The sequence below is a fragment of the Phallusia mammillata genome, chromosome 4 (genome assembly GCF_965637545.1).
Source record: "Phallusia mammillata chromosome 4, kaPhaMamm4.hap1.1, whole genome shotgun sequence".
NCBI lineage: Eukaryota > Metazoa > Chordata > Ascidiacea > Phlebobranchia > Ascidiidae > Phallusia > Phallusia mammillata.
Window position 1 is genome coordinate 2,469,338 of NC_137255.1, and position 18,592 is coordinate 2,487,929.

General features: G+C 36.2%; 1 protein-coding gene across 1 annotated transcript; it reads right to left on the reverse strand.

Moving 5' to 3' along the window:
* Window positions 1-195: 195 nt before the first annotated feature.
* On the reverse strand, window positions 196-18,333 carry LOC145222593 (cullin-associated NEDD8-dissociated protein 1-like). The gene is made up of 25 exons (XM_080088748.1): window positions 18,184-18,333; window positions 17,917-18,060; window positions 17,180-17,287; window positions 16,696-16,844; window positions 16,416-16,546; window positions 15,660-15,881; window positions 15,089-15,198; window positions 14,570-14,702; window positions 13,921-14,028; window positions 12,836-13,013; window positions 11,155-11,378; window positions 10,325-10,435; window positions 9,678-9,835; window positions 8,990-9,226; window positions 8,288-8,487; window positions 7,569-7,790; window positions 6,798-6,976; window positions 6,232-6,360; window positions 6,041-6,170; window positions 5,443-5,654; window positions 4,797-4,939; window positions 3,685-3,853; window positions 3,065-3,172; window positions 2,190-2,324; window positions 196-1,120 (listed from the first exon to the last, which is right to left on the reverse strand). Exons 1-25 carry the CDS (start codon window positions 18,249-18,251, stop codon window positions 1,019-1,021), a joined length of 3,810 nt encoding a protein of 1,269 aa, XP_079944874.1. The 5' UTR covers window positions 18,252-18,333; the 3' UTR covers window positions 196-1,018.
* Between the last annotated feature and the right edge of the window lie 259 nt (window positions 18,334-18,592).

Below are 18,592 nucleotides of genomic sequence, written 5' to 3' on the forward strand. Positions count from 1 at the left end.
ACATGTAGGCCTACATAATTAGGCTACGTGATATCGTAATCCACCCATAAGTGTGTATGAGCGCCCGTGCTTCTACAATATAGCCTACATGACGGTATACTGTCTTCTACTTTCTTAGCTAAAAAATATTTTTCCATTTTTTACAAAACCACAGTTGAACCTTGTCGGCTGCAACCGTCGTAAAAACCATCCCCATTTACACAGACAAGAACGTAGAACTTTTTATTGGCGACAAAACAAACACAAAATAAAGCACGAATTTTTGATGGAACATCATCATTATCTTGCAGTTGTTGATATTAACACAAATGATAACACTTGCGTATTTTATCTATGAAATCATAGCAGCATTCCAAGACATGCGTAAATAGTCATTTTGAGTGGAAAATAAACTTTTTCCATAGCATTACGAAGCTATTTGTTACATTTAGGATATTAAATAGCAGTCATACTGTATTAGGGAGCCTAAAACGATGCCTTGGCACTTAACAAAATTGGGCCTAACAGAAAATAAATTTGCATGTGCACCTAAAACGGGTGCTTGAACTAGCTTAGTATAGTCAGGTATTGCAATAAGACTTATTTGTAGCCAAAACACGATTAACCTAACATTTTTAGCACTGAGCTTTAACAGTGAGCCTCGGTTAATCCAGATCTTTGCCTAATTTGGACAAAATTCAAGGTACAAATGATTTAGAATGTGGTAAGGCTTCTAATCGACATCGGTTAATCCGGATCTTCACCTAATCTGGACAATTTTTTAGGTCCAAATGGGTCCAGATTAACCGACATTTACTATTTGGGATATTGACTTGACAATTCGTTATCCTTGACTACACAAAACTCGCTTGTGAAACCCGCATTCAGTGTGCATATAGAGGCGCCTATTAATAATTAAGTTTGACATGCTAACAATCACATTATGCAAGGAGCGCAGAACTGAACTTAATAAGAATGGAGACAGTAAATTGTATATAATGCACGACATCGTCCCACGGTTATTGCTCCTTGACGCCCTCTAACTGGTGTCCATTGTTTCCATGGCGACCAAAGAGGTGGACGAGCTTGAATCTTTCTGGATGTTTTCAAACATGGCGGACAGATCAGTGCTGGAACGTACCTGAGTGAAAATAAGTTTGGTTTAGAAACAAAATAACTTTTAATACAAAAACAAACAACAAAATGTAATATAGTAATAAATACATTGCCAGTAATGGGATTCAGCCGGTTCGCACCGGTTCTATCGAGCTGTCTCACGAAATTTTATGAGATCAGCGAACCGATTAGCATTACCGGTTACTGTCAACAGACCTTTTAGTAACAGAACGGGCTGAAAAATATGACTTTTGTGATAGAACCGGCTGACAATAAATTTGAATCCCAACGCTGTACACCGCTATCTTTTTTTGTATCTCAGCAACAAACGGCCTGTTGTTGAATAAATCCTTGTCAAAAAAAGTTTTCACTTATCAGTCCTGAATTTATTTGTATTTGTACAACTTTTTTATTTAGTTGGAATTAATTAGTGGAATGTTTATTTTTCCTGCCAAATATGCTCACATTTTTAGTATCTTAGCAACAAAAAAGTAATTTTAAGTGATTAACATTTTCCAAATTTGTGTGAATACAGCGGTGGGATTCAGCTGGTTCACACCGGTTCTATAGAACCGTCTCACGAAATTTTGAGATCAGCGAACCGGTTAGCATTACTGGTTACTGTCAATGTACTTTTTGTTACCCCAAGTTTTAAGATCCAAGTAGCTCACGTGTTTTATGTGACTTTTGTAATAGAACCAACTGACAAAACATTTGAATCCCACCACTGTGTGAGCCTATCATAGTAGTGCACAATACTTTTTCATTTTTGTTAAATTTCTATGTCTGTTTAAAATTGTATCCTTTCTAAAAATCACAGTATGCCAGGCTCATTGAAGGCACCATACCAAATCAGCCGGTCACCAAGCATTCACCACCATACGGCAAGGTGTAGGCTAGAAAAATCGTATCAATGCCCAGCTATCAACTATTCCCTACAACTAAAAACATCATACAGAATGAACCGGTCTAAAATTTTGTTAAGCATTGTGAGTTCTCAAAAGTCAAAAGCTACTAGAACCCTTTTTCTCATATATTAAAAAATGATGACCAGTGGGCCTTAAAATACCCTTTTTACAAATACTTTATTTTACCTGTGCCAAAAATTCACTCATAGCCGGAGATTTATCAGCTTCAGGTATTGCCAACAAAGCATGGACAGCCCGCAATGCTGATCGCTTTAATTCATCTTGTTTTTCAAATTCCTGCTTTACTGAATCGGCTTTAACCTGCAAGATGGTAATATGTGATAAATAGCTTGCTATGTGATTAAACTTATTATAAAGGTATTGATACATAACAAGTTTTATATTGTTTGTCAAAATGCTTTTCATTTAGGCTTTTAGGAAAATGCTAAGATTCAAGCTTTTAAGAAAATGTCAGGGCATAAACACTTTACAGTTTAAAGTCTTTGGCAAATTTGAAATACAGACCAATCTGTCAAGTTTATAGAGCTCTGCTGGCAAATGTAATTTTATGCCGACGTTTCGATGTCCTATGCAGGTCGTCTTCATCAGGGTAAATAACTAAATGCGACTAGTACAGTGCACGATAAACAAAGAAAAAAAGAATTCCATGCAAGCACGTCACAGCGCAATGAAAACACCGCACGATAACGAATGATTGGGCCTCTAGAGATAGAGGTGTTATTTACCCTGATGAAGACGACCTGTATAGGACGTCGAAACATCGGAATAAAAATACATTTGCCAGAAGAGCTATATAAACTTGATACTATGCCTGGCAGCAATAGCTTATATAAAGACCAATCTGGTTAATCCAATATTCTGTTTAATTGCATATCAATCATAAACATTGACAATCACTAGTTAGCAAAATCTTTTACCTAATAGCATAATCCAGTTAATTGCATAAAAAGCTTGGCGATTGGGTATGCAATTAAGCAAATATACGGTAACAGATTATTTATCACAATTAAAGTGATTTTTTTAAGGTGATTCATTTGTACCTTGACAGTGCACGTTGCTCTTAGTGGTTCGACCAGCTTGTCAACGTGTTGTAACACCGCTGTCGGACATAAATGGGAAAGACGAACCAACATAAGGAAAGTTAACATCTGAGAATAACAAGTTTGCATTATTAAGAAAATTTTAAACTAACTTTGTTTGTTGACAGTTGTATTGGAAAGGAAAGAATAATATGTTCAAACCGCAGTACATGAAAACAATTGCCCTGGTTTATAAAACATTTATTACAAAGCATTGCACACAGATCTGTTTTTAAATTTTCTGAGAAATATAACAGCCGAAATAAATGAAAAAAGCTACATTCTTGATTTCTGGTGTTCAGCAAATGGTCATTTCATTATTGTTTGTAATATACATCAATTGTTACATTAATTTGGGTCAGTTAAATTTCACTTGATATAAATGACATAGATATTCAACGATCACACACAGTTTAAAACAAGGATAATGGTAATAGTGGGCTAACAATGAAATGATGCATTCAAAAATGCAAGACTTATATTAGCATGTCATAATAACAGAGAGGGCATGGTCCAGTGCTACCAAAAGGTTTGGAACCTCACTAGAATAAAACTATCATAGCTAGGAAACGTTCACTGACCTTGATATCATAGCTGTCTTTGAGTCCACATTCAACGTAGTTAAGAAACTCAAATATATCGAGCTGAGTCACTGATGACTCAAGCAATGTGTACATGCATTCGAACGCTGCCTTCCTTACATCCAAACCATCGTCGACTGTGTGTCGGAATGGACCCATCATCACCTCCCTGTATAAGATAGGATCTGGATGTGTTAGATTTGGAAGATATTCCTAGTGTTTTATTGTTAAAAGTAGAAGCTCTTAACAGGGTTCCCGCGCAATTTTCGTTTATAAATTCCATGACTTTTCCAAAACTTTTCAAGAAAAAAACCCCAAATTTCCATAACCTTATTCGAAAAAATAGAGCAATTCTCATCGTAAAACTAGTAAAAGGGTTTTGGTAGATGTAGCCAATTTACCATACTTGCAACGAATATACAAACGTTAGACAATTTGAAGTTCTAACTGGCATTTTCAGGGTAAAACAGGCGCCGAATTCCATACTTTTTCAAGGACATTTGCAAAAGTTGGCTTTTTTCAAAACTTTTCCAGGCCTCAAAAATACAAATTTAAATTCCATAACCTTTCCAGGTTTTCCATACCCGCGGGAACCCTGTCTTAACCAGTGGTAAAAGGTAAGTTTGATATGTCTTGAGAACCAATGTAAAAAAACCTTAAGGTCTAACACTTTCTTAAAGATGAAAAATTATTTACCTATATATGTTTGTATTGTTTAAACAGTTTCGTGCACATATGCTAACAAAATACTGTTAATGCTGTCACTAACAAACAACTATTGAGAATTCGATTTTGCAATAGTTCTGTGGGGTTAGTTGGATAGGAATATTGTAGAGAAAATTTTAACAGGGTAAGGAAGCAACATATACAAAACAACATATAGGAAGTATGGTTTTGGTGACACTGTGTGTCTTGCAAAAAATGATTCAAATCAAGTAAAGATTGATTAGTAAAAAAAAATATTTCCATATTGATACATAAAAATGTAAATGAGTAATTAATGAACTTATTAAACAGTATGTGCTTTGAGCAAATTCTTACATAAAACAATACATTTAAGCTATAATAGTAAGTATTGGATACCTGTTATAACACAATTAAAGACTGCTTACCGGATTAATTCCTTGCGTATCTTTGTTTCACTATAAAGTTTTGGTAACACAACGGGGAGCAAATCTCGAATTAGCATTGATTTATTGTGAGCAGCTGAGTTAAGAAGAGTGAGGGTTACACGACGGACGTTGATGTCAGAATCCTGCAAAAAAATTTGATTTGGATTTTAGTTGTTAAAAGTTTTAAAAATTCCGATAAGCTTTTTAAGCAATTGCCATCCAACATCTGAAACATGACAAAACCAAACATTGTAATCTTTTAGACAGATTTTATTAATTTGAAACACAGAGTAGCATTTGTATTAATGTTAACACACTTTTAAGATTAGTTTGTAAACAAACCGACTCTGTTACACTATCTTCATAGGGCATAAATTCATAACTAGGTTCAGCCCTTAAGCATCCATGCAGACCAGCAAACACGACACACTCATGTATAAATCATAGTATGCCAGGCCCATTGAAGGCGTCATACCAAATCAGCAGGTCACCAAGCATTCACCACCACATAGCGAAGTGTAGGCTAGAAAAATCTAGCCTGTGGTGGGATCCGAACCCAATACAGGAGTCTTTCTGGGACTCTGGCGCTCTCCCAACTGAGCTACACTTTCTTTACGCAAATATTTTGTTGATTTTTTTTACAAACCTCAAGTAAAGAAAGAAAATCTCCGAAACAATCTCGCAACAAGGGGTCGATGGAGAGCGGTTGGTCGGCAATCGTGAATTTGACGGCTGTAACCACTGTGGAGCGCACAAGAGCAGAGTCGCTTGAGAGAAACGAACGAAGTTTTGGAAGCAAACGTTCCGGATGAATCAATGTGAGTTTACCGAGACATTCCGCAACCACATTTCTTGTTCCTTAAACAAAAAATATTAAAAGTTTATTAATTTCTAGAATCTATTTTCAAATCTTCTATTTTTAGGATTTAAGTACAATTAACCTTGGTTAAACTGGATTCGGTTAATCTGAATCTACGAATAATGCAGGCAAAACTCGAGGAACAAATGATTTGTAATGTGGTAAGGCCTTAACTAACGTACTTTCACGTACTTAGAAGGCACCATCAAATAATGTTTCATAGAAATGTATTAATTTATATAGTTATATTATAACTAAATCTGTTTCAACAGGCATCAGTGGCATATATAAATGACATTCAATTCAATCATTTAATTTTAGGATATTTTTTTGCACTATTTTAAACATAATACATAACACAATTTTTTATAGCTTAAATGCATACCTTCTTCTGCACTTTCAGAAAATCGGAAAAGCAAGTCCCAAATATTTCCCATGTAGCTCTCTAGTGCTGTTGGTGGCGAAAATGTGATGGTTTCTTTTAACGAATGAAGTAGCAAATACTGCATTTTCGACTGCAAAAAAGTTTTAATTCATATTAAAAGCTTTTTAAAATGAGTAAATAAGTAACATTACCTGTTGGTGAATTTGTTTAAGCATTCCTGGCAAATAATGTCTTAAGTTTCCGATACAGATTCTGCCGAGAGAAAAGGACGCCGCAAATTTTACTTCCTCGTTCGAAGCACTGAAGGCACTCATTACAACCTGAAAGACATTTGTAATATTTTTTATTCAATTTTGAAATGGGGTCTTAGTAACCTAAAGAATATCTGCACCACATTTTCAATTCAATTGGTATTTTTTTGACTACAGCAAACCTTGGTTAATCCGGATCTTTGCCTAATTCGGACAAAACTCAAGGTACAAATGGTTAAATGTGATTAGGCTTGAACTAATCGACATCGGTTAGACCGGTTCTTCGCCTAATCCAGACAAATTATTTGGTCCAATTGTGTCAGCATTACCCGAGGTTACTGCATTTTGCCAAAAGATTTTGCCCGTTCGAAGATAAAAAAACTTTGGCATGTATAAAACAGAAAACATACATTGATATTAAAAGCTCTTTAAGAATTATAAACAATTTATATTTTCCACATAAACACAATGGGTTTAAAACAGTTTCAAAAATACAAGAAACTCACACTGTCAAGATCTTTGTATGAACTGAGGTCGACGTTTTGACCGATTTCGCCGAGTGCCAGCAACACAAAAGTTCGGATGCTTTCTGTGGATTTCTGGTTGCCAACGTCCATCATAAACTGCTTGACAATCATTTCACATTCAGAGGGGCATGCTACCACTAATGTAGCAATGCACTTGGCTGAAAAAAAGTGATAAGGATTGCTAAAATTGTCTTGTTTTCATACTAAGTATCTTTAAAGTACACAGAATTAAACTCAAATTTTCAGTAATAAGGTAGTGGCACTAGATTGACACCAGCAAATGCTCTACTTAAGGTTTTTAGGAGAAAGAATCTATGAGTTCATTAACAACAAATGTATGTGTAATTGGTGCACTTTTAAAACCAATCTCACTTTACCAGTATTAAAAAAAAACTTTCGCACAACCTATTCCAAGTTTTCGGGCCTTTATTTGGAAAATACACTTTTGTTTAATTGCATACCAATTTGCAGACATTTTTTGTAAAATTAAACAGTGACTCTTAACAAAGTGAAAGCTCATGATTTACAATATTCAAGCATTAAAACTGAAATTACAATCCATCAGAGATTCATTTTACAGGAATCAACAAGTAATGTTGTACTTGAACTTTTATCTCATCTGTGTTAAAACCTACTCAAGATAGCCACAAAGAACTAGATTTGATTAATTAACAGCCCCAGAACACATCTGTTTAACAAAAATCATCCCCAATTATATTTTGCTTGTCAGAAACACTCTAATTTTTTCACCTGTGGAGTGGAAGGCTTGTTTGTGCAATGTTGTTGTGGTCGAGGTTGAACCTTGTGGGGAAGAGACCTTTTGTTTTGTTGATCGTTGGGGGTAAATGGGTTCGATAAGTGATCGCAAAACGTCACGGAATGACACAGCGGAGTCGTCACCCTGCTTGCGACGGGCGTCACTTGTCGTCACCAACACATGGAAGAAATGAAGAACGGCACTCAGTGCTCCACCTGGTGGACAAGAAAAGTAAATTACAAAAACAAACACTTTTTAGCGTGGCCCATAAGCATGGGTTCTCAAGTCTTGCAACCAATATGACATGAAAGCAAATTATTAAGTTTATTTTTTTGTCTTGTAAAAATAGAAAATAGAGTATTACTTAATATTTAATGGTAACTTATACCTTCACTGGGATATTAATCATAGTAAGCCAGGCCTACTAAGGCGTCATATCGAATCAGCTGGTCACCAAGCATTAGGCTAGAAATATCTAGCCTGTGGTGGGATTCGAACCCACAACAGGAGCTTTTCCGGGACACGCGCTCTACCAACTGAGCTACACAGGCTCAGTGGTGAACCCGCCGAAAGTCGAAACACAAGCACCGTTGCCTGCCTTGTATGCTGCACATGTCAGTTTCGTGGCGGTGGTATCGCCAGTTTGACCATTTTTGTGGTGTAACAAACAAACAATAGCAGATACATTGTGTGTTGTAACTCTTTTACATACCTTGCAAAAGAGGTGATCTCACAATGAAATAAACATTGGGGAGAATGTCGTTAAGTAATCCCTTAATCCCAACAGCAATGGGTTGTTGAATCATGAGTGACGTAAGTTGCATTGCAAGTTGTGTTATGTGTAAATCCGAGTCGCTTATCAATTGTGGAATCTCGTCCATTACTGACTTCATCATGTCACTTGTGATGTCACTGTGATAAAAGAAAATTTGATGTTTATTTATCGTAAAGAAATGCAAAAATATAGACACAATCATTTTGTAGATTTTTGACTGCATTTTTTCAAAACTAATGACAATAGGCTGCAGACAGTGCACACTGTTTCGACCTATAAGGCTGCATCAGTGCAGCTGGTGACAAGATATCGGCCGTATTGGCTGGTGTAGCCATCCAATGGCACTCCAGTTTGTTGGGAGTAACAGGCTAAAAAGCCATACCTCACCTATTCGGTTCGATGCCACAACTACTACAGACCTTATAGGTCGAAACAGTGTGCACAGTCTGCAGCTTATCATTTTTGGGGTTGATGTTTTTACATTGATGACAATAGATGCCTTCTTTAGTAATTTATAAGTTTATTTATTTTGAAAACAATTGTATAAATTTACCCTGACCAGAAGAAAGAAAGAAACAAATGTTATTAAATTTTACCGGTTTACAAATGAGAGCCATGAGGCATTGTAGAGCGTAATACCTGGAAAAATTGTTAAAAATACTGTCCAAACATTTAAGGGTTGATATTTTCAGAGAGCGTTGGTTCTTGCGAAGAAAATTGGCCAAAACCGGCATCGCCTGTCCGAGAATCGACACCAGACTGACTCTTCCCGATTGTGCCATCGCGTCAAGAGATTTTACTGCAGTAAGACGGGTTATTTCGTTCCGTAATCGATCCAGGAACAATTGCAAGGTGTTTGGTACTTCAGCAGTCAATCTGTGTTAAAACTTTTGTTAGTTTAAAATAACCAATGTTTTGTATATATTTTTCATGTGTCTGAACATGGGTTTCAGATTTTCATATATCTGGACATACACACAAGCTCCCATAATAAACTAAAGACCACGGTGAACAACATTAGATGTACATGCTGTGACCAAACACCAGTTTATGCGCAGCATAGCTTTTTATGTGCTTGGGCATACACGCAATCCCCCTGAGTACACTAAAGGCCACGGTGAGCAACATTAGATGTGCACGCTGTGGTCACACACCAGTGTCTACCCAGGATATATTGTCATGTGTTTGGACATACACACAAGCTCCCTGAGTACACTGAGGACCACTGTGAGCAACACTAGATATGACAGCTATGTCCACACACCAGTTTATATGCAGCATATGTTTTCTGGTGTGCCCAGAATGTCCAAGCATAGAAACTAAGTACCTGTGTCCAGCAGAAGACATAATCTGTCCCATACAAGTTATAGCTCTTTCTTTTACTTCCTGGTCAATGTCTGATGTTTTTAGTCGGTGTAGAGTAGCGTGATATAAAGTTTGAATCAACGGGTCTGGATCAAATTTTACTGCATCCACACAAATTATCTGCCAAAAATATAATTGAGTACTCTTCAGAATCTATTATTCCTATATATCGAAATATTGAATGCAATTTTTGTGATTGGCCTTAGTGGGTTAGATACTTGCTTTTTACCTTGACAACCTTTAAAATAGCCAAAAAGTGCAAAAACATACGACAAGAACTAGTCTAAAGTATAGATGCAGTTAAATGTGAAACTTGGAAATGACTTTTGACTTCCAATAAGTTTGCAAAATGTCTTTTCAACTATTTTGGGCAGTACGTCAAATCAATTTTACAAAAATTCTTCATAAAAGGTATAGTTAACAATTATCAAGTGACACAAACAATGCCCACTTTTTTAGACTTTAATGTAATACATTCATCAAGAACTAGCACTAGAGTTTCTGACACAAACAAAAAAACTCAATGCTATAAAACTTTGTATCCGTTCATTGGTTGCTGAGAAACTTGGTGTGATTATATTGTGTAGAGAAAAGAAATAAAAATTGCACCTTGACAAGATCTTGCATGACAAGAAGTGCATCGGATGTTATTTTGTAAAAAGGATCTTTCACACAAGCAACCACATGAGGAGCTAGAGATTGAACGAATGGGTGGATCGTCTGAAGATAAAACATTAATTTGTTATAATGCCCAAAGTTTGGAAATACACAAAAACAAGTTTACACTAATTAAAAAAGTAAGCTAGTCCTATACTAAATGGTTTATTTACACTCGTTTAGGCCGCATAGATTATTTCCCAGGCCAAGGACAGTGGTGTTCAATCTTTTTGACTTACAGAATGGTATTTTTGCTATTCCCTCGTAGAGTTGTAGGACTTACGGACCAAGCTAAATATAATTCCTTATTACATTTCCACCTTAACTACAACATTCAGGATATATTTAACCTGGAAACTCGCCTGTTTACAAATATCAATGATCTAAGAGCAGCTTGTGACATCACAAACGTGTTTAAGACATTCGATTATGCGCAAACAATTGTTTTTTTGCACCACGAGTAAGATTGTGGAACCTACAGAAATCGTTTTGTGTACCACTACAGGAACATTTGGCTCTAGTTTGAAACCGCTGCCCTAGAACTAATCAAATAGTAATGTGGTAAGGCTTTAACTAATCGACATCGGTTGGATCTTAGCCTAACCGGACAAATTTTGGTCCAAACGGGTCTGGGTTAACCAAGGTTTGCTGTATATCATTATTTTCATTCAAAAAAGCCAAGGTTTTTGGACATTTTTGGCCCTCTAAAATTTCCAGAGGGGACAATTACAACTAAATCACCATGGCAACTGTGGAAATAGAAACAATATTCATGTAGTTACCTCGGGTTCGTGGTTTGTGAGAAGAATATGGATAAAGTTAAGGGTGTCTATTTTCATGTTAGATGAATTGTTGCGATTTCCGGAGAGACTGAATTCGATACCAGGCATTAGCGCCTCCAAGTGGCTCGACAAACAGCCCGGGATGGTGAGAATAAGTTGCGTTAGAAGCGAGAAACAGCAGTGACGTGTTTTGATGCTCTTCTCTGCAAGATGTTTGTGGATACCTGCAATGCAAATGTATCAAGTTAAGAAATGAATATAATTTACAAGATATGGTTATTTTTAGGGATGGGCCAAAACTGCAAATGTTCTGTTTGGTCAAACGTTGAACATTTCATGTTAATGCTCGCTGTTCGGTGCATTGTGACATCACAAATATTCCCAATTCCAGAAGTATATGTGCTTTTTTTTTTAAAAAAACAGTCATTTTTCTACCCTTTTGAACACTAGTTTGGTATGTTAACAGGGCATGAATATGCAAATTTAATGCTCAGGTCAGTTTGTGTAACTGCTCCGCTGAGCACCGACTAGAATAGCTGGGTATTCTAGAATAATTGTTTCGAATCTAGAATATCGAATCCAATTCTTATATTATTTTTGACTGTACATTCATTAATCTTGACAACAACTAAAGTAGACTAGTTTTTTAGAAAAAATTGCATAACGTTAAAACATAATTATAACAATTTTATTTAGTGATTTTTATTGCCTTCAGTAGAAGTAACTATGTTGTAAGCATGCTGTGGTACTTTGATTTGTCTGGTGGCAGAGGACTGACATAGACTTCCTAGTGTACAAATATATAACGTTTGTTAACCTAAAACAACTGCAAAAACAGACACCCTAGCAAACAAAGTTGGGACATTGGGTGATACATTTCCAAACCCAAATTAAACTACCTGCGATTTTGCAACACAAAACGTGAACTTTGCAGAGTTTACTTACTACATTTTTATGTTTGACCAAATCGTCATATGTTTGGGGTTCCTTTACTGTTATTGTGATATTAACAGACAATCCCATGCTTCAAATCACTGCCCAACGCCATGACCGAAAGTCGGAAAACAATTAGATGCTGGTAAGACGTTGCAAAAAGTCGCCGGTACGTCGTTTAATGGTATAAACGTAATGACGTGATCAGATGCGTAACAAGTGCGCTAATCGTTAATTATGCTTCCAATGCACAACCGTCGTTAGGCGGTTGTTATAGCGACTCGTGACTTGGCGTTAAGGCGTTGTATAGCGCTCCTTGATTTGACGGCGACGAGTCACTTGCCGTCTTTTGCAACTGGTACAATGACCGGGCGTCGACGTAAAAACGTAACGCATGTGTTTACATTTTTACCAACGGCGAGAGCACACATTTATATCGGTTCCAATTACCCGATATAAACGGCAAAAATGGATTCGAATCTAACTGAATTCGAATCCAAAGGATTCGATATTCTACTTTGAACATCCCTAGCACCGAGCATCAAAAACAGCGATGATCAGTGCAGAGTTCTTGGGTTCTGGCTTGGCTCGACCCATCCCTAGTACTCGTAGTTTTCCTATTAAGCCACAATTTTTCCAAATCATGGCAGAAACTGATTTAGGATACCAATATCTCTTTCAACAGAATAAAATTTACACAAAACGCACCACAAATTTGGTAGGGTCATAAATTTGTAAAACTTCTTACATTTAACAATGTTAGGGACTTGAGACATAAGAAGAGATAGTGATGTGTCTTCCATTTCCATCGCGTCACTGTTACCAGCGGCAACACTGCTTGCCGACGATGATGTCACAATCTTTGTGTGTTTTACCAGCGCGATGAAGGCATTGAAAATATCCGCTTTCACACTTTCTTCACGTTCCTAAGATAGAACATAGGTGGATATTTTGATTTGTTTAATTAGATTGGATCAATAACAAACCAGTTGCCCAAAAATACATAATCAGAGAAAGTTTCTAAATCATATAAAGCTATGACAAAAACTATTCGAAGCCCAAAATGCTTATTTATTCATCCCTTCAGCTTTGGTAAAATTTCTTTGCAGCCCTAGCATTTGACTGTATGGGACCGCATTTTATCCCGTAGTAAGCAGTTTTAATGGATAAAAAATATATGCTTGTTTCGCACCTTTTTATCATTCCTTTATGCGACTAAAGTGTATATAAATGGGTGCAATTGATGTGGCCTTCATATCACTGATGATGGCATGAGCATTTGCCGAAACGTTTGAACAATAAAGCATGTCGCTTTTTACATCTATTTGGGCCGTTATTTTCACCATTAAAAATATACTTGATGTGAAAATTACACTTTGAGTTGGGGTGATTTTGTAATTTGTAGTTTGTAATTAAAAAAAAATCCTACAATCTTGTCTTATTTACTATCGTTGGGCTTATATTCTCAATTTACACACATCATGCGGCATGATAATCATGAGGTATATCATACGGTAACATGCAGTATTTAGTACCATCCCCAGTCTATAGTAACTGACACAAAGTAAATCAAATTGTAGAAATTGACATGAAATTAAAAAAAAATGACATCTTTTAGCAGATTGAGTGGTGTTTTTGGTATGTTAAGCAATGAATATTTTAAACCATACAAAAAGTTTTTCACAATTAGGTATAAACTGCTATTAATTTGACATACTAACCCTATTACCTGCTTTGGTGCTTTGTACCCCAATTTAAAACATATCCATTATATAATACTAAAAAGGTACGATTTACAAATATTAAACTTTAAACCAAGGAACAAAAACAGACCTTAAATCTTGCAATCAGTGGTAGAGAAACTGTTTGGTAAAACTCAACAAGCAATTCGGGACGAGTTGAAACAATCGCTTCGATACATTTTGCTGATGCTCGTCGAACCTGATGAAACAAGAATTTAGTTAGCTACAGGTTTTGAGAGTTTGACAATCAAAATCTGGACTTGAACATATATTTATTGCTGAGATCAGCCCTATAGTGTCTACGCAGACCATCCATTACAGCACGTTTCTATATAAATAATAGTACGCCAGGCCTATGAGGCGTAATAGGCAAGCATTCCCACATGAAAAGATTTACATGGCTCGATTGGTAGAGCCCGAGCCTAAAAAAGCCCCCTGTCAGTGATTTTTCTAGCCTATGCCTTGCCATATATGGTAATGCTTGAGGGACTGGCTTGATTTGGTATAGACCTGCCTATTAAAGGCATTAAACCGAATCAGTCGCCAAGCTTTTACCATATATGGCAAGATGTAGGCTAGAAAAATTTAGCCTGCTGTGGGATTCGTACCAACGACAGGAGTCTTTCCGGGACTCGCGGTCTACCAACTCAGCTAACTACAGCAAAATAAGTCAATGCCTCAACTAATTCATAAAACAATTGATGTTTTACTAGACTTACACTAGATTTCACAAATCTCACCTTCCAACTCATGTCTTCATCATCAGAATAATCCTCATCATCATCCTGATCATCCAGATCACCGTCATCTTCCATCGTATCATCGTCGTCATCTCCATCATCGTAATTGTAATTGGGGTCAAAGGTGATGTAACTGAACAAATTTAACACATAACAACTTTTGAATAGAAGTCCTTGTGTTTATTGTATGGTTGTTTATTGGGATGGACCAAAACAGCAAATGTTCTGTTTGATCAAGTACCATGCATCTCATGTTGATGCTCGGTGCTCTGGGCATTGTGACATCAGAAACATTTCCAATTCAGCTAGTTTTGTAGCTTTCCTAGGTCTCGTACGTAAAAAGCAAGTTTTTTTTCAAGATAATGAAAATTTACCAAAAAGTTTCAAAGTATGCCAAATTCACCACTGGGGGCGAAATTTACCCCTGGTTGAGAACCTATGTAACACAATTTTGCTTCTACTGCATTTTTGGTCTTTCCTTGCAAATTTTGATTTAAATCCAAACCAACGTTAACCTACTTTAGACACATCTCGATTATAGAAGACAAGTGAGGAGTAACCTCCATCGGACATCGTCGCACAAATAGCTCAAAAGCTTGTAAGCAATGCTCGCGCAGTTCATCGTCAGCCTAAACATAATTTCCACTGTTCTATTAAAGAGTTCAATACAAGGAAAAACTGTCAATTTTTTTTAAGCAAAATCCCCCACTTATTTATTTATGATTTTTTAAATTTTCACAAACATTTTTTCCTGTCTTAGTTTATTTATGGTAAGCCTTGGTTAAACCGGATTCAGTTAAGCCAGGTCTTGGTCTAATTCTGACAAAACTTGAGGTACAAATGATTTGTAAAGTGGTAAGGCTTGAACCAATCAACATTGGTTAATCTTGATCTCTGCATAATCCGGACAATTTTTGGTCCAAACGGGTCCGAATTAACCAAGATTTACGGCATTTTTACAAAAAATAGATCATTGTAGGGTAAATTGTTTTTTAAATCGATTTTATCAAATTGTGGCAAATTCTAAAAACATATTTTTAAAAAAAGTCGCTTGGTTTAAAGCAATTAGCTTTTTTTTACATCTTTGTACCTCATCTTGAGTGCAGAACTCTGTCACAAGAGGCATCAGTTGCTCGAGAGATCTTCCCACTCGATGTCCAGCTTGTCGAGTTATAGCACAAATGCACTGGACACATGTTCGTCGTGTTCGAACCAGGGAATTGTCATCTCCGCAGCCGTGATCATTGCTTTTCAATTCACTCACAAGGTGGTTAATAAGCTCCATAAACACACTGTTGTTGCAACTTATTACCTAAAAAAGATTAGTTGTAGAGAGTGGAACTGTTATATATTTAAACCTAGTTTATAGTTATTTAAGAGGAACATAAATTCGTAACAGCGAACAGCCCTAAAGCGTCCATGCAGACAAGCAATCACCACACATTTATACATATAAATCACAGTATACCATGCCTATTAAAGGTGTTATTCAGAATCAGTCAGTCACCAAGCATTCCCATGTGACCAGGCTTGGCTAGGGTCCCAGACAGACTTCTGTCATGGGTTGGAATCCCAACACAGGCTGGGTGTATGGGAATGCTTGGTGACCGACTGATTCGGTAGAATGCCTTCAATGGGCCTGGCGGACTGTGAGTTTATAGTCCTAGGAACCAAATCGCTTATAAGTAAGAATAGTGTTTGTGGGGAATTTTTCTGGCAATACTAGAAGTTGGAGTCTGTATACCTTGCAAAAAACCCACTAGAAAACTTTATTAGGTTTGTAGATAAACACAATTAGGCTATTTGCAAAAATCATATACATTGTGCCATTTCCTACTGTACTTACCAAATGACCAATAGCAGTATTAACTCGCTTGCGGACAGCCATTCGACTACTGTTCAAAAGTGGAAGCAAAGCATCTTTAATTTGCTGATGGAAGTTTGCTAAAAGTGCACCATGGCGACTCAGCAAATCACCTAAAACATGACAAGGCATTAATTTTATTTAAATAACAGCCTTTCTTAACCAAATATTTGTACAAATTTTGTCATTATGATAAAAATCCTAAAGATTGGTTTCAAATATTGTGATTATATTGGTATGAACAAAAATAAAATATTCAAACCCAATATATCTAGAGCTTCTAATTGTACAGAGACATCTTTTTGTTTGGCGATTGCTGAAGTTAAACGTCCTGTAATTTTTCTGCAGATATTTCCAACCAATCCAACATTTGCTTGCGGCAATTCGATGATCACTGTCTTCAAACCAATGCTGCAAAAAGTTCATCAAATGTTTATTCATAAAAAAAAAATAATCCAATGCTAAACCAAAGAAATCGACGAAATCCTGAGAGTTATAAGGTTTAATTTAAACATTATTTTTGCATTTTAGCAGGCATTTTCCAGAGTGATTTTTAAGTCAATGGCAACTGAAAGCATAGAGAAATATTAGAAAATACAACCTTTTTGTAAATATTCTTGTATTTTTACAATAATATGCATTATAACTACAAATCTTTGCATGCAAATACACCTTGACCAGACTGACACAAAACAAAATGCAACTGATAAAGTGTAACACGTTTTGAAAGACAAAGTTATTCAAACCTTGAGATATCTCGAAGTTGTTCTTTATCGGAAATCATATTGTTGCAGAGAGTTTCAACGATTGTCTCAATTTGGTGTTCTTTAACTTTGCTTACCAATGGACCCAAACTGTAAGCACATAACATCATAATATATTGCAAATACTGCAATTGAAATGATGTCTTAAAATCAGAAAATTATTGGGAGGAACAAGTCCTGCAGATCCTGGTTAACTGTACATGGGTTTCACAAAGCTGTATTTTACTAAGTACAATACAGACAAATGCAGTTAATCGCCCAGTCTGCAGAATGTGGCAGGTGCATGCACAATTTTTTTTGTAACAAAATTTTTTGCACGCCAATTTTTTAGGTTTGCATGTGCAAATTTTGCCCCAAAGGCGTTTAACTGGACTATCTTGGCCTCTTTTACTTGCTTTGCGTCTGCTGAGATTGGTCTTGCACGCAAACTTACGGGTCGTGCACGCGCGCATGCAGGACATATGGGTCCTGCAAACACGAGATCTTGTCAGGAACTGCAATGTTCTGCAGACTGGTTAATCGCATTACCCATTGACCACACTGTGGTATGCAATTAACCAGATTAAGTATCGATAAAATTTTCTCAACAAATAACTACAGTTGGGAATTAGGATCATTATGCAATTAAATAGATTATGCAATTAACTGGATTTGTCTGTAGGCGATTGAAATATTTTATCCATCTATTTCCAATACAAAACATTGGTTATTTGACTCACCATCGCACAGCCAGATTTTGAACTTCTCCATTTTGATCTTCCAGAAGTTTGAGAAGCATTTTGATCACCTTTCTTTCACTTTCATCGTCAAGTTTAATTGAATCTTTTTGGAGCTCAGTCATCAAGTCGTTAGTTGCCATAAACCTATAACAAAAGAAAGGGTTTTTGGTCTCATAGCTAACTTTTAACCCTTCATTTGTTCTCTAAACTAATTTTGCAGACAAAAATTTGGAAACAAAAAACAGATAAATTAGAATTATATTTTACCTGTAGTCTTTGTCATGGGAATTCATCTTATCCAGAAGACTGGATATATGATAAGATGCATTTGCCATGGTTATTTGCTTACCGAAGTTCGATAGACTGATTATGTGTTATTTATATTTCCCTGCTCCTTAAATGCAAAAGAAACACAAAAATAAGTATTTTAGCTGAATAAAGGTCTGACTACCAGATTTTATATTACAACGTTAGGCAACAAAACGTTTTTAAAAATGCTATCACAGTCAACAATGCAGAGGGTATGCTTAAAAAACTAAATACATAAACTTAAATTTTGCACATTTTTGGAAAGATATGAACAACGTGAAGCGACAATTTGTCGCGTGTAGTGTGTCGCTGAATTTGAGCACCAAAATAAGTTTATTTAATGTTTTGACGCAAATACAAACAATAA

Coding starts and splice junctions, on each gene's coding strand:
- LOC145222593 (XM_080088748.1), bottom strand. CDS start 18,251: ATGGCAAATGCATCTTATCATATATCCAGTCTTCTGGATAAGATGAAT. Junction 6,361..6,797: donor CATACAAAGATCTTGACAGT/GTGAGTTTCTTG, acceptor AATGTCTTTCAG/GTTGTAATGAGTGCCTTCAG. Junction 4,940..5,442: donor ATTTTCTTTCTTTACTTGAG/GTTTGTAAAAAA, acceptor ATTTTTTTGCAG/GATTCTGACATCAACGTCCG.